This window comes from Carettochelys insculpta, chromosome 1 (assembly GCF_033958435.1).
Source record: "Carettochelys insculpta isolate YL-2023 chromosome 1, ASM3395843v1, whole genome shotgun sequence".
NCBI classification, from domain to species: domain Eukaryota; kingdom Metazoa; phylum Chordata; order Testudines; family Carettochelyidae; genus Carettochelys; species Carettochelys insculpta.
The window spans coordinates 349,066,787-349,083,018 of NC_134137.1; the positions used below are offsets into that span (position 1 = coordinate 349,066,787).

The window sequence follows — 16,232 nt, forward strand, 5'->3', positions numbered from 1 at the left end:
ATCTATTGCACCCCCCCTTAACCACAAGGCTTGTTATCCTATCAAAGAAAGCTATCAGGTTGGTTTGACATGACTTGTTCCTTCCAAGTCATGTAGACTACTACCTATCACCTTACTGTCTTCCAGATACTGGCAAATGGATTCCTTAATTATTTGCTCTATTAGCTTTCTTAGCACAGAAGTTAAGCTGACTGGTCCATAGTTGCCTGGGTTGTCCTGGATTCCCTTTTTATAGATGGGAACCATATATGCCCTTTTCCAATCTTCTGGAATCTCTCCCGTCTTCCATGACTTTTCAAAGATGATAGCTAATGGCTCACAAATCTTCTCCATCAGTTCCTTGAGTATTCTAGGATGCTTTTCATCAGGCCCTGGTGACGTGAAGACATCTAACTTTCCTAACTAATTTTTTATTTGTTTTCCTGTTTTAACTTCTAGACCTGTCTCATTTTCTCCAAAATTTGTTATGCATCATTTCAATACAGAAGTGTGTAGCTTGTCAGCAGCAGGACCTTTATTACAAAGGATATTATCAAGACTAAAATGAAAGGATTCTAAAGCTTTAACAAGAGTTTAAGTGAAACTGTGGGTAGAGATGGGTATTCTGCAAAAAAACTTAAGGTAGTTATGAAAAGCTAAAGTGGTTCTTAAACTATATTCAGTTGATATTCTTTTGGGGGAGGTGGCTAAGTATGTAATGGTATGCAAAGATCTTCAACCTAGCATCAAGGGCCAGCAAGAGTATGTGCTATTTGCACACAGGAGGCATTGCTCAGAGAAGATAGAGAAACGGTAACATGGGCAACTTTTTGTGGTTCTTCAAAACTGTTCAAACATCTCAATTCCACAACTCCAACAAAGGTACAGCTGCAGCTACACTGCTGTGGCATAGACATTTACTACTGTGACACTTATTACCCTAGGGAGTTTTTCCCTGCACTGAATCTGCCCCGTCAATTAGCAGAAGCTATTTTGACAGGATTCTTCTGTTGACCTAGTGGTGTCTTTTTCCACACCCCAGAGAGACATAGCTAGTTCGATCTAAATTTTAGATACAGCTCAGACCATAGATTGAAACCTGCAGGTGAGGGTGAATGTGCTGTAAAAAGGAGGTAACGAACTTGTACATTTCAGTAACTATGATGATGGCATAGTAAACTTATGTGTATTAGCAGGGTGTAATAGAGGACTGCTGAAAGGAGGAAGAATTAGGATTGCATGGGCAAGTTTAAATCTGAATTTCCTGGTTTTTCAGAAGTTTGAGATTTGCTCAACTGAACATGCTGCAAGGGGATGACATTGCAACCAAATTAGCCCAAATTATGCACTAAATAAGGCTTTGTTCATTTCCTGGGTTTTCAAAAAGATATGTTGTTGGCAGGAATTTGTATCCATAGTATGTACCACAGCTTTCGTACTAAGCCAAAGCACCCTGCAGTCAGTCTCCATGCCCTCCTTGTTCTCCAAAAAACATCTGCAACATCATGATTCAGTACCTCTGATGATCCACATTTTCACTTCCATGTCAGTGCATATATTTATTTTTCATTGGCAATCAAACTACTTCCAATGTGAGTTCCACACCTCCACACCGTGTTCCTCTGGAAACACCCACATCATTCTGCCCCCAGATCAGAAAGTTCCCACTTGCTTCCCCTCCCACAGGCAACAGTCAGATACAAATTCTCAAAAACAACCAATTCAAGGATTGCCTACTACCCTGTTCCCCCTCCCATTTAACCCCTTTACAGCTACAACCCTCTACCTCCCACAACACACACACACACACACACACACACACACACACACACACACACACACAGAGTCCTCTCTCTCCAGCTCTCCCCCATACATTCTTACACGAATTTTAGTAACACCAGCTTTGACTATTCTGCTGTTCTCACAGTAAGTCTCCCCACAAATGTTATGACTGGTAAAAAGCAATGTGACTTATTAAATCTTTATTGCAAATGTGTACAAAAGTTCAGACTAGAAACACCAGAGGTGGGGTAGTCAACAGGTACAAAGGTATGGGGCACATTCCTTCAAAGTATGCAGGCAAGCAAAAGGAAAGAGGCTAACAGGTTCTTCACTGGTTCACATAGAGTTTGGAAGGAATTCATATTGCATCTCTACACAAGCAGAGTAATGAACACGTTGCAAAGTTTTGCTCACAGTTTGGCTCGCCCCAGTTACTGGGTGCCATGCACTCTCCTTAACCTGTACCTAAGGAAGTTGGGGGATGCAGTAGGTAGGTTTGACTGCAGTTCAGTGTGGCTGCACAAAGAAGGCTGAAGCCTTTTTTGGAAGTACTGACAAATCTGAGGGCTACCACAACTACACCTTACCTGGCTCCCAAGCCATCTGGCCATCAATCCCCATTTATCCACCCCCCATTCAGTACTGCAACAACACAAGACACCTCTCCGCCAGTCCTTCCCAGGAAGAATTCACATGACTAACATTTTTCCGTAAACAGTCTAATTACATTCTTTCCAATGTAAGATGCCACATATGACTCATAAATTATAGCAGCATCCAGCCACTCAGTTCAAAACTCCTTTTGCCTTCAGTGAAGGCTTGTGACTAATTTAGCATGAGTCATGTTAACTTAAGTTCTTTGCCTCCAAGAGTCTTATTAGACCCATTATTAGTACACTCATCCCTCATTATACGAGCACAATTGGATTCCAACTTTCTGCTCGTAGGCGAAAATTCGTAAGGGAGACCCTAAATTCCCATTAAAATACACGTTGAAGTCTCCGATTGGTTCCTCATGCTCCTAATTTGGCAAAGTAGTGGCAGCACACAGTGCTGCTTTTGAAAGGTAAGTGAATTTTGGGTTGGCAAGGGGAAGGTTGGGGAAGGTTAAAGGCTGGGGCAGTTTGGGACCATAAGCGGGCGGGAGGGTTAAAACCTTGTGGCAGGTTGGGTCTGTAAGGCAGACAGGGGGCATTAAGGCTGAGGTGGGCTGGGTCTGTGGGCAGGTGGGGGGGGTTCAGGCTGCTGCAGGTTGTGTCCATGGGGCACGTGGGGGGTGTTAAGGCAGCGGCAGGTTGGGTCTGCAGGCTGGTGGGGGTCAGGCTGCGGCGGGATGGGTCTGTGGGCTGGCTGCGGGAAGGTCAGGCTGCAGCGGGTTGGGTGTGGGTTAGACTGCAACGGGTTGGATCTGCAGGGTGGGGGGTTAAGGCTTGTATTAGTGGCAGGGGAGTTCACTCATCTAGTGAACAAAGTAAGTATGTATGCCCTTTGTTTTAACAAGTACTCAGTAAGTGAAGTACTCATTTAACGAGGGATGAGTGTACCTCAGTTCAACAGTACAAGGCAGCTGAAAGCAGCCATTTTGAAGGGGGATCTGGAACTCAAAATCCCCTTGGTGAAATGACCCCAAATTTGCATTAGAAACAGTACCACATGCAAAGCAAAGCAATCTGGGGAACTATTTTGAATTTAGATCACTTACAGGAGTCAAAGCTTTCAAATACATACGCAGGCAAGAACAAAAACCTTTGGCTGGGGTGTCCTGCACTAGTGAATGGATTCTACAACATCTCCATACAACTGTGGCTTTCCAAGTGCAACTGAAAGGATCTCAAGGTTAGCTGATACTTATTTTTCCATTACAATGGAAGCAAAAGCAGGGAGAAAAAAAATGTGTCTGTTCGGGTTATTCTAGGACTTCTAATACAAATATTACTAATATAATGTCAAAAGCCTGATAAGCACTTTACTGGTAAAAGAAAAACTCTCATAGCAAAGACCTTAAGCTCTAGATACGTGGGCAAGGTGGACTACTATCCCTTTCCAGTAGGCAGGAAAAATGATAAAAAAATGAAGAAATGATTTTCAAAGGTTACTACCTGCAGTTCCCATTACAATCATTTATTCCAGGACCTCTAAAAACCAACAGTCAGCAAGAAGACAGAGGAAGGACTGGGATTAATAATTAAGGGCCAGTTAACTCATGAACTGTGAATGTGCACTTCTCATTGCTGTCAACCACACCTTTCAGAATGTTCCAATTCAAGGAAATCACTCTTCCCAGTTCCATTCTTATTTTTAATGTTTTCCAAAAATCTGTGTCATTCAGAAGAATTTAATCAAGTTCTTCAAGTTCAATATAATTTTTCTAGCCTCTTGAGAGGTTTTTTTCCCTTGAAAGTTAAAATCAACTGTAGTGATTCTGTTTCTACTCTTAATATAAACAGTTATGACTTTGGAGATGTTTAGGGGAAACTGTCAACTCCTACATATTCTATAGCCTGAACTCCAGCAGATTGGTGCTGAGATACGAACAACAGTATGTGAGCAAGACTTTTTCCAATGATAATTATTGAAGTAATTTTATCTTCAAGTTACAGAAACAAAAGCACAGTCAGATATAAGTAGAACACACACAAAGAATGGTACTGGTATGGCAGATACTATCTACTTTCAAAACAAAAAAAGCAGTCAAGTATCACTTTAAAGACTAACAAAATAATTTATTTGGTGGTGAGCTTTCGTGGGACAGACCCACTTCTTCTTCTGTTAAAATTGACATTTTTATTTTTCAAGTACTTACCAAGGTTTGTGTTAGGACCAGCAAGTAGTTGCTTAAATTTGTCTAATCGGGATGCCTCTCTTTCAGTTAGTCCTGCAGTAGCTGAGATATTGTGGTCTGGCATTTCACTCTCTAATGGATCTGTTGGAGCCTGTGGAAGGGACTGTGATCTCTGCATGGAAGAATTTTCACTAACACGCTCTACAACAGAAAAAGGAGAGTCTTGGTAAAGCCCTACTAATTTAGCGATTCTCTGCAGGTCAGTTCAAGCCTCCTATGACCTGGTCTACACAGTATGATGCCGATCAGTTTTAAAAACAGAATCTTGGGAGACGTTTTCCTGGTATAGACCAAGCCAGCAGTCTCAACTGCAGGTGGCATCTTAGATTTAGACTACAGACACACTACCGCAGAAGATCGACTGACTCAGGGTTCATGTTCCAGGGTTTCATTTCACACATGCATGAAATGATGCTCCCAGGGGTCAAAGTTGACCCCTCTGCTCCTCACAAATAAGGAAGGTCGAAAGTAGATATGCTGCTGTCACCCTTCTGACATGTAGGCATACAAGGAAGTTGACCGCAGATAAATTGATTTTAGCTACACCATTTGCATGGGTAAAATTGCGTACTGGCAGTCAACATTTATGTTTAGTATAGGCATAGCTTTAGGAGACTCATTTTTTCCAGCAGGAGCATACCAGGATTCAAAAGAACACATCACTCTGGCACATCACACCTCAAAAGACCAGTCAACTATAAAGATATACACAGTCTCCCCCAATTGCTGCTGAGATGGTGAAAAAAATTGCAGCTCCAACTATTTCCAAGACCATCATGCAGGACATATGCACTGCTTCAGAGGAGTTCCACCCACTACATGATACCTCCCCTCCCCACCTTCTCCAGTTTAACAAGATTTAAAAATCATTTTTAAATGATAACAAAAACTCAGGTAAAGACTGAAAACCAAGAGTGGTGATTTTTTATTCTTTATGAGAATCTCTAAATTATATCTAAGCACCTCATATAAATATTAGCTTTATTCCAACTACCCAACATGTAGCTCAAGACAGATACCCATGCTTTACAGAGGAGGTAACTCACAGACTCAGTAAAGAAATATGGTGCATTTAGAAAAAGGCATGTAAGATAAATGGAAATATGGGGTAGGTGAAACTAGGCTTTGGCCTTTCCTTTTTAATACCTTAATCCACCTACAAAGCAAGTAAGAGTTTTGAAATCTTTTGTCTGAGCTGCGAATTGTAAATTTCACCATGAAAAGTAAATATTGTATAATGAGTACAAAACCATCTTTGATATTTGACCACTTTACTGAACTCAAAAATCTGATTTAAACCAGAAATATGGTTGTTTAAAAGTTTGAAAACAAGAAACACCTGGTTACCCACCCAAACATTTTAAAGCTTGATTTGACATACAATGTCCCTTTCTTCAATTAGCGTTTACCATCAGTATTTTTTCTTGTGATATTAAATTTTAAAATTGATATTAAGTGTTTAGCACCTTGAAGCCTCTAATATTCAGAATTCAACATCATTTTCATATCTTAGCATACCTGCAGAACTTGATGTATGACTTTCACTGACTGACTTAACCAGCCTGATGTCACCATAGGTCACTGAAGGAAATTCCGAAAATTGTACTGGTTTGTCATCCTGTAGCTGTTCTTCCTGCAGTTTATGCTGCTCTTGTAACTTACTGTGATTCTGAATTACTTTGTTAGCCGTTTCCATAACCACATCTGTATGTAAGTTTTCTGCTGCCATTGCTAAGAGTTCATCATCATCATCCCCAAGATCCCAAGCATCACTTGTATTACTTTCAAATTCTTGGAAGGTACTGGTTTTCTTCGGTTTCACTGGAGTTGTTGGTGTCTTGAATCCTGGTTTTATTAAGCTGTTAAAAATAAAAACCCACACACACTTAAGTATGACTGCTTCAACAGCATTAAGAGAATTAGTGAACAAAGTTAAAGGAGTAAACAGTCACATTTTAATCAGTCCAGAGACTGGTGATCACAGATGCAAAGTTGTCTCATACTTGTCACTGACTGTCAGTGCAAAATGGGTTTATAAAAGCTTGGCTACACAGGGAAAAAAATAAAAACAAAAGCAAAAAAATACCTCTACACACAGCAGCAACTGACCCTAGCTGCAACCAAAATGTTTACACCAGTATTTTTAGTACTCCAGTTCAAGACATGCAAATCTGAGTCAGCTGACCCACACTCAGAGACTTGCTACCAGTGGAGAGAGAGAGCAGACAACTGTTTAAACATATCTTAGTTATCTTGTGTGTGTGTGAGAAATCTCCCACATATGTATGTTCCCAACACAGAAATCAGAAAACTGACCCTGCATTAGTTGAATGGGTTAAGATTTAATATCAAAGGTCATCAAGGCTTAATAGTCCAAGGCTCATTGATTAAACTGGACATGTTTCTCAGTTTAAAGTTTAATTTACTATTGGTAGATACACAGGATACATTAGAACCTGTTTAGTATGGAAACCCTGGTGAATTCTTTTTATCCATGCTATTCAAAGCAATTCTCTGTTAACAGATTGCACAATCTAAACAGTAATTGAACTGTCAAGGTAGCTATAACCTTCCACCTCCCATTATGTTACTGGACAAGCCCGTAGAGTGGGAGAAGGACCTCTGTATTAGAATAGAAACTGAACCTCTTTCTTTCTAACGCCTGTGAGAGGAAAAAGAAAGCTACACGTTATACTTCTCATCTACACAAGAACTGAAGGCTATTTTTTGCACTAGCATTGTTTCATGTGCTCATTTACTAATGCAGTTTTACTTAATTTGCCTTTTTCAGTGGTCCTGTTCTGATCTCCAACTGTACTTGCAAACAAGAGGCTAACTATTCAAAGGGTATTACACCAGTTTATCAATGTCACTCTCCTTTCAACTCTTTGTGCCACATGGAGATCACAAATAATATCTTCAAAGACGAAACTGTGGATCTTCAACACAAACGTGAAGAGCGTGCTCTTGTATGGATGCAAGACCTGGCATACTAAAATGTCTTCAAATCGCAAGCTACATACTTTCATAAACAGATGCCGGAGGTACATGCAGACAGGGGGGATCCAGTGGACATAATATACTTAGATTTCCAGAAAGCCTTTGACATGGTCCCTCACCAAAGGCTCTTATGTAAATTAGGTGGTCATGGGATAGGAGGAAAGATCCTTTCATGGACTGGAAACTGGTTAAAAGACAGGAAACAAAGGGTTGGAATACATGGTAAATTTTCACAATGGACGGTTGTAACTAGTGGTGTTCCCCAAGGGTCATTCCTGGGACCAATCATGTTCAACCTGTTCATCAATGATCTAGAGAAAGGGGTAAGCACTGAGGTGGCAAAGTTTGCAGATGATACCAAGCTGTTCAGGATAGTCAAAACCAAAGTAGATTGTGAAGAACTTCAAAAAGATCTCAGCAAACTGAGTGATTGGGCAGCAAAATGGCAAATGAAATTTAATGTGGGTAAGTGTAAGGTAATGCACATTGGGAAAAAATAACCCCAATTATACATACAAGGTGATGGGGGCAAATTTAGATACAACAGATGAGGAAAGGGATCTTGAAATTATAGTGGATAGTTCTCTGAAAACATCCACGCAGTGTGCAGCAGCAGTCAGTAAAGCAAATAGGATGTTAGGAATTATTAAAAAAGGGATAGAAAATAAGACTGAGAATATCATACTTCCCCAATATAAAACCATGGTACGCCCACATCTTGAGTACTGCGTGCAGATGTGGTCTCCTCACCTCAAAAAAGATATACTGGCGTTAGAAAAAGTTCAGAAAAGGGCAACGAAAATGATTAAGGGTTTGGAAAGGGTCCCATATGAGGAGAGGCTAGAGAGACCGGGACTTTTCAGTCTAGAAAAGAGGAGATTGAGGGACGATATGATAGAGGTATATAAAATCAGGAATGGTGTGGAGAAAGTGAATATTGAAAAGTTATTTACTTGTTCCCATAATATAAGAACTAGAGGACACTAAATGAAATTAATGGGTAGCAGGTTCAAAACTAATAAAAGAAAATTTTTCTTCACACAGTGCACAGTCAACCTGTGGAACTCCTTGCCGGAGAAGGCTGTGAAGGCCAGCACTCTAACAGAGTTTAAAATAGAACTTGATATATTTTTGGAGGTTAGGTCCATAAATGGCTATTAGCCAAGGGTAAAGTATGGTGCCCCTAGCCTTTAGTCAAGGGCAGGAGAAAGATGGCAGGAGACAAATCGCTTGATCGTTGTCTTCGGTTCACCTCCTCTGGGGCACCTGGCACTGGCCACTGTTGGCAGACAGGATACTGGGTTGGATGGACCTTTGGTCTGACCCAGTATGGCCGTTCTTATGTACATCCTTTGTATCAAATGGCAAGACTTCGTCACAAATGAGGATCTTTGGAACAGAGCAGAACAACCACTTGATGTTCAAACCACGAGAAGAAAGTGGGGATGGCTAGGCCACACTCTCAGAAAACCATAATCCAGCATAGTTTGTCAAGCTCTCAAATGGAACCAGCAAAGAAATCACCAAAGACGAAGACCTCAGACAATGTTGAAAAGACTGAAGGACAACTGGGATACTCCTGGAGTCAGCTAGAAATTTTGTCCCAAACCAGAGCGAAGCAGAGGAGACTTGTACATGACCTATGTCCCACCTAGAGTACAAGACTTTAAGTGAAGTCATGCCATTCTTGGGCTCTTCCCCATTCTGTCACGCTCACTCACAGTCAAAATGTTAACTCCCTCCTCCAATCAACGAATGATTCTGGACTCCACTATCCCCTTGTTATATTTGATTCCATAGTTGCTTAAAGTGTCTCATTCCTGGCTGGTGAAGGCTGGTAGAGAAGCATTGCATTCAATACTGGTGGACATTATCAATACCTCTATTAAGGAAGCTGGTCTACTAACATCCCTTAACCTTTTGTCCAGCCTCTGCTCTAGAAACCAGTGCTGGAAACTCACAATGTAGGTAACTATCATCCAGTACCCAACCTTCCACAGTTGGTCTAGGCATCATGTGACATTACAAAGTGTACCATCTCATCTTCTATCCTGGAGCTATAAAGAAATTTAAACCAGAAAGCACTGCTGGAAATGCTTTCAGTTTACTGATAATTCCCAGCTCTCTGTATCTCTCACCTGATACAATCAGAACTGTTAAACACCTTCCCCAACATCCAAGGGAGACTAAGGCATGGAGGAGTACCATCTAACAAAAACTCAAATCAGGGAAATGTGAAAGAAAGCAAATGAATTTAAAGAAGTAATCCAAAGACATACTATTATTTTCCCCACAAATAAGGGCATATATCTACCATATGTTTTAATTATAAAGGAGTTTACAATATTGGATTATTGGACTCCCCAGGTGTCATTACTCATAGAGAGATAAATTCATGCACTACTATTGTCTACTAAAGATATTAAAAATTCATGATAAATGCAGAACTTGCCGAACAAAACCCATGCCTTCATCAAGATAGAATTACCATACTGTACACTATGTGGGCTAAATCTTAAATCAACCCAAAATCTCTCATTAGTGCATTGTGTGTGTAGATTAAAAAGGCAGCAGGTTTGACCTATTAAGCCTTGCGTGATATAAAGCTTGACTTCTTGAGAGAGAGTATCTCTTCCCTAAGGTGAGCATATCTCCCTGTCTGAAAAATGGGACAGGGAGATGGGGTGGCTCCTCCAAGCCCCAGGGAGCCAGGAAGGTGGCAGCAGCTGCCAGAACTCCCCCGGAACCCCAAGGAAGCTGCAGCTGCCCACACTGCCCCTGCTTCCCTGAGGCTCAGGGAAGTGGGAGGGGTGGGATGGCCCAAATATGGGACAATGAGTCCATTTAAAAAAAAAAAATAAAAGTTATGATGCCTTTTTGGCATCCTGACCAATACGAGATGGATGGTCACCCTACTCTTCCTCCACCATACTCTTGCGCTATAATGCCACAGCTCTGATGATTAGACACACTGAGCAGGAGTTCCCTTATGTAAGAGAGAAACCACCAGTAGGAAAGTTCTCAGAAGAGCTGTTCTGCATAGCACAACACAGTGCACAGGTCTGTTTGCCATCAGGTCTCACCACAAGGGCGTTGCAGAATGGTGTTGGAAGCCTGTCTGGAGATAAGGAATTTAACACAGAATGCTTAAGCTTGTATAGATTCTCCTAATTAATTCTTGAATATAATGAATACAACTGGAGAAATGGCAATACCAGGGCCAAATTAAAAAGACCATTGTCACTGTGCAGAACCTAATCTTATTTTAATCTCTAAATTGGCCTTCAAGTTCATTATTTAGCTGCATGTATTGGGACATTTCATCCAACTACGGACTTCATTCTGAAGTCTCAGAAAGTTTTAATTTGAGTTCTTAGGTGAATCAAAATTAAACGCAAAAGATTCTACATTTTAACTCAACCAACTGATATACTCACTGGCTCATTAATAACATGCAAGTGCTGCTTTTAAGAAGGCAGAGAAACAAATGTTCCCCTCTCACGTTTGCTAACAATGTAATCCATCAGTCGTACTATCTTCTGTTATACTCCAACATTTATTAAAACATAAATATACTAGAGAAGCCTAAAACAAGACACTTTCCACAGAAGTAATTAAGACTATCAACATTTGTGTGCCATTGCTGATGCCCATGTGCAGTTTACAATATCTGACATTCCTACTAAACCATGCCCAAAATTAATAAAGTTCCAATACCAATTGGAACTTTCCTCTTCCCTTTTAAAGATGGGACAATTTAATTTTTAAACAAAATGCCAGCCAATATCCATTTGTCTAATAAGTCTTGTAGCTTGTGATGATACTTGCAAAATTTTCATAATGCTTTTACTTTGTAAGAACTAGAACATTTTCAAATTATATGAAAGACTCTGAAGTTACGTCTAAACTACACCAGCTAAACATACATCACTCATTTTGAATTTCTCTCCTCGGAACCAGCATAAATACTGCTGACGTCATGCTGTACACATGAGCGGTTATATTCATGTCAGAACTTTTTCCCCACTGAAACAACTTATGCTGTTCACAGAAGTGGAGATTTTTTTAGGCTGACAGCAGAGCTCTCTCTCTTTGGCATAGAGTGTCTTCAACCAGGCATGCTTGTATAAGAACAGGTGTACCAGGGCAGCTCTGTACATATACACATGGCCTAAGCATGTTGGTGCGTGAGACCTGGCAAGGAAGTTTGGTTTTATCTGTTTTATCATGGCAATGGACTAGTTAAATTGAAAGACTAATTTCAGGAATGTTATTTTACCCATATACTCTATCACCTGAGACACTGATAATATACAACAAAAAAAGTGTAAATAAAAAAGGAAATCACCAATTCCTAGATATTATGGAAGACTATCTTCAGCCTTATCATCCAGTGCATTCCTACATCAAATCCTTAATCAAATCAGTTCCTCTTGCATAGTAATAGAACTTTCCTAATTTGTTTTGAGTCACTACCAGGACTGCCAGTTTTTTTTAAACAAAAAATAAAACAAAAAAAGTCAACCCTCAGACATCCTCACTGTCTAAAGATAATATACACATTGCACGCAGCTCGTCTACACAGGGTCCTTTCTGAAAGGACCCCTCACATTTCGAAATCCCCTTATTCCTACAACCAAATAGCCTCATTTCACCTTCTCTGTGCTACTTCCTATTCTCCCTTTAAGCCTTCCACTAGGTATGAGGAAGTGCAGGTTTCCTCTCCTAGTGTGACAGCTTCCTCTCTAAATAGATCCTGCTTACCATACCCCAAGCTGGACTTCATGGGCAATTAGGCTCTAGCAGTCCCTAGGTTTTCTCCAGGGGCAGCCAAAGGTAACCAAATAGGAATAAGGGGATTTCAAAGATGGCAGTTTCCTTTCAAAAAGGACTGTGTGTAGACGAGCTGCGTATGATCAAAAGTGACACTTTCAAAGTGCCACGGCAGCCATTATGCTAATGAGATTCTGCATATTCATGACAGCACCTCATTAGCATCTTTCAATTAGGTTCATTACCATGCCCCTTTTGACGTTCTGGGGCTAGTGTACATATGCATAGCTATTTTTTGCATACTTTTTTACATGGCTATTTTTTATAAGCAGGGGAAGAATTGGCTCTTTTTCCCAGCTACCTAGCACCAATGATTCTCAGAAGACTCCTCACTCACTCCACAGAGGTGTCTGCTCTCATGGCTCTCCTCTCCAACATGGAGATGGGAGACTGTTCATATGACATCACTCGAGATGTGAACAAAGAAGTCAGCAGGAAAAAAATCCACTGCCAGCCACTCCTGGCAGGTCATAGAGAGCCAGCTCAGGAAATAATACTTCCTTCTATACCCATAGGGCTTGTCTACACTACCTCTCTACTTCAAAGGGAGGATGGTAAGTAGGGTATTGGGAGTTTATTAATGAAGTGCTGCGCTGCATATGCAGCACTTTAATAAGCAAATTCCTCCCCCACTCCCCGCAGCAACTTCGAAGTGTTAAAATTTGAAGTGCCGGCTTGCGTCTAGCTGCGGCTCACCCACTGGTACTTCGAAGTGTTGGGGACACTTCAAAGTCCCTTTACTCCTCAAAATTTTGAGGAGTAAAGGGACTTCGAAGTATTAAACTTTGAAGTGCCAGCTCGTGTCTAGCCGTGGCTCACCCGCCAGTACTTTGAAGTGCCTGGGGTACTTCGAAGTTGCCACGAGGGGTGGAATTTGCTTAATGAAGTGCTGCATATGCACCGCAGCACTTCGTTAGTGAACTCCCAACACCCTGCTTACATCCTCCCTTGGAAGTAGGGAGGTAGTGTAGACAAGCCCAGAAAGTCCTATTTAGCTATTTCTAATGTGCTTATTTCCATAAAGTCTAGACACTTTAACAGGACAAAGATACCTAACAGAGGAAAATCTCTCATTCCCCTTCCTGTGTTTGATTATTTCTATTGTCCTTTAAGCACCAGTTAGTGCTTAAAAACTTCAACAGCCAATACATATATACCTTCGCCCTCCATTGCTTCTGTTATGCCACCACCCCAAAATCCCATGTGTATATATAGTGGTTTTGTAACTCCTTCCCAACTGGGCAATTGGAGATGCTTCACCCCCTTAAAAACTAAAAACAAAAAGAAAACAACCATTGTAATTTAACTAATACAATCAGTTGTGCTGTATCACTGCACAATGATACAATGATATTAGAATAGATAATTTTTTGGATTTGTGTTAACCATGTGTGCTTTTAAACAATGAGCAAGGCCTTGAGCTTTGGCTGGGCACTGGAGAAAATGAAATAAAATAACGTGGTTTCTCTCTCATGTAGAAGAAGTCACCAATCTTGGACAAACTCATTATCTCTGTATATTGTTCCCTGCTCTATCGTTAAATAAGACTATAAAATATTCTATTTGGAAAGACATTCTTGTAAGTCTCATATGGCACATGCACAACCCATTAAGTAAAATGGGCATACAAGAGTTGTCACAAATACAAAGAACTAACAATAATAACCCCTTATTGTGTTCCAAGCAAGCAAAGCTTCACGATGGCATAGATATGCAAAGGTGTACAGTTGTCACAAGCTAAGCAAGCACAGTATACATCACTATATTGCAGCCAGTGACAAATGTTGGATAAAAAAATTTAGACACAGATTTTCAAGTTGTAACTTTGATTTATGAGCAAGGGGATTGCCATACCTGACCACAATATAGTCGGTATCTTGCCTTTGGCAAAACAATATATGTCAAAACAAAGGCAAAAAACTCATTTTTTAAACAGCTATTCAATACAGTACAAAATTGAGAAATACAGCTTAAACTACTGCTAAACACTTGTACTCCACATGACGCATAGGTCATCTACAAGTCTCCTCCACTTCACTCTGGCTTGGGACAAAACTTCTAGCTGGCTCCAGGAGTACCGCAGATGTCCTTCAGTCTCACTAGACCTTCTCCACATTGTCTCAGGTTTTCCTCTTTTGCATTTTCCTTGTGGGCTCCACGTGAGAGCTTAACAGACTATGCTGGATGATGGTTTTCTGAGAGTGCGGCCTAGCCATCCCCACTTTCTTCTCTTGATTTCAATGTCAAGTGGTTCTTGTCCTGCTCTGTTCCAAAGCTCCTTGTTTGTGACAAAGTCTTGTCATCTGATACAAAGGATGAAGCTCAAGCATCCGTTTATGAAGATGTAGCTTGTGATTTCAAGTCTTTTTAGTATGCCAGGTCCTGCATCCATATAAGAGCACACTCTTCACATTTGTGTTGAAGATCTGCTGTTTCGGCTTCGCAGATATTATTTGTGAACTCCATATGGGATGGAGAACCTCGAATGCAGCTGTTGCTTTCCATATTTTGACATTGATACCCTTATCTGTTCCTGCATCTATGCCCAAAATACTCCCCAAGTAGGTGAAATGCACCACTTCTTACAGGCCATCTGCTCCCAGTGTGATGCTGGTGCCGTTGCACTAGTTGATCCTCATTGTCTTGGTCTTTACCTTGTTAATGCTCAGTCCAATCACTGAGCCTGTTTTGTCTAAATTTGTGGAGTTTTCTTTCATGCTTTCATGTCAGTGTGAAAGGACAGTGACATCATCAGCAAAATCAATGTGTGCTAGAGGTTTGAGAAGTGTCCATTGAATACCTTGTTGACGGCCATCTGGTGTCCTGTTCATAATCCAGTCCATTGTGACCAAGAACAGGAAAGGTGTCAATAGGCATTCTTGTTACACTCCCAACAATATGCTGAAGGATTCTGTCAAGACACTATTGTGAACGATTTGGCTTGTTGAGGGTTCATACGTTAAACCAATTAAGTTAATAATTTTGGATGGGATGCCTTGGTGTTGCAGCAGTTTCCACAAATTGTCTCTATCAACGTTGTCAAAGGCTTTTTCAAAGTCTATAAAGGCTGTGTACATGGGCAAGTTCCACTCAAGCAACTGTTCTATGATCACTCTGAGAGTTGCTATTTAGTCAGTACAGGATCTCTTGCTTCAGACACTGGACTGTTCTTCCCTGAACTGTCTATCCATGTCTATCTTCATTCTCTCCAAGAGAATCCTACTGAACACTTTTCCTGGAACAGACAGTAATGTGATGCCCCTCCAGTTCTTCCATTCCTTCAGGTTGCCTTTCTTTGAAAGCTTGATAATGTAGCTATGTTTCCAGTCTTGTGGAACCTCTTCAGTGTCCCAAATATTCCCAACAGATTATACATTATGTTGACTGATGTCTCACTACTTGCCTTGATTGCTTCTACAGGGATGTTGTTTGGACCAGGTGCTTTTCTGCTTTTCAGATGGGCAGTGGCTTTTCTGATTGCTTCTTTTGGAGGTCTGTTGCTGTTAATTTGCAGTGGTATATTTACAGGTGGTAACTTGGGAGGTTCTATGTGGTCAAGGCAGTTCAGTAGCTCTTCAAAGTGTTCCTTCCATTTACTGAGGTGCTCACTTGGGTTTGTTAGCACGTGCTGCTCCTTAACCTGTCCTAGCTGATCTACTGTAAGCTGTGACCCAGTTAGCTTTCATGTGATGTTATAGAGCTCTTTCAAGTTTCTCTGTCCTGCAGCTTAGTCCACTTGTTGCGCAAGGTTTTCCACAAAGTTCTTCTTGTCCTGTTTTACAGCCTTATCATGTTC

General features: G+C 40.8%; 1 protein-coding gene across 3 annotated transcripts in view; it reads right to left on the reverse strand.

Annotated features, from left to right (window-relative positions):
- The window catches only part of TBC1D22A (TBC1 domain family member 22A), a 441,404-nt gene that overhangs the window by 411,340 nt on the left and 13,832 nt on the right, over window positions 1-16,232 (reverse strand). For all 3 annotated transcript variants that reach the window (XM_074984137.1, XM_074984136.1, XM_074984135.1), the window contains 2 exons: window positions 6,122-6,462; window positions 4,565-4,744 (listed from right to left, as the gene is read on the reverse strand). In XM_074984137.1, the coding sequence (XP_074840238.1) occupies window positions 4,565-4,744; window positions 6,122-6,462 (521 nt within the window). The remainder of the gene's footprint in view (window positions 1-4,564; window positions 4,745-6,121; window positions 6,463-16,232) is intronic.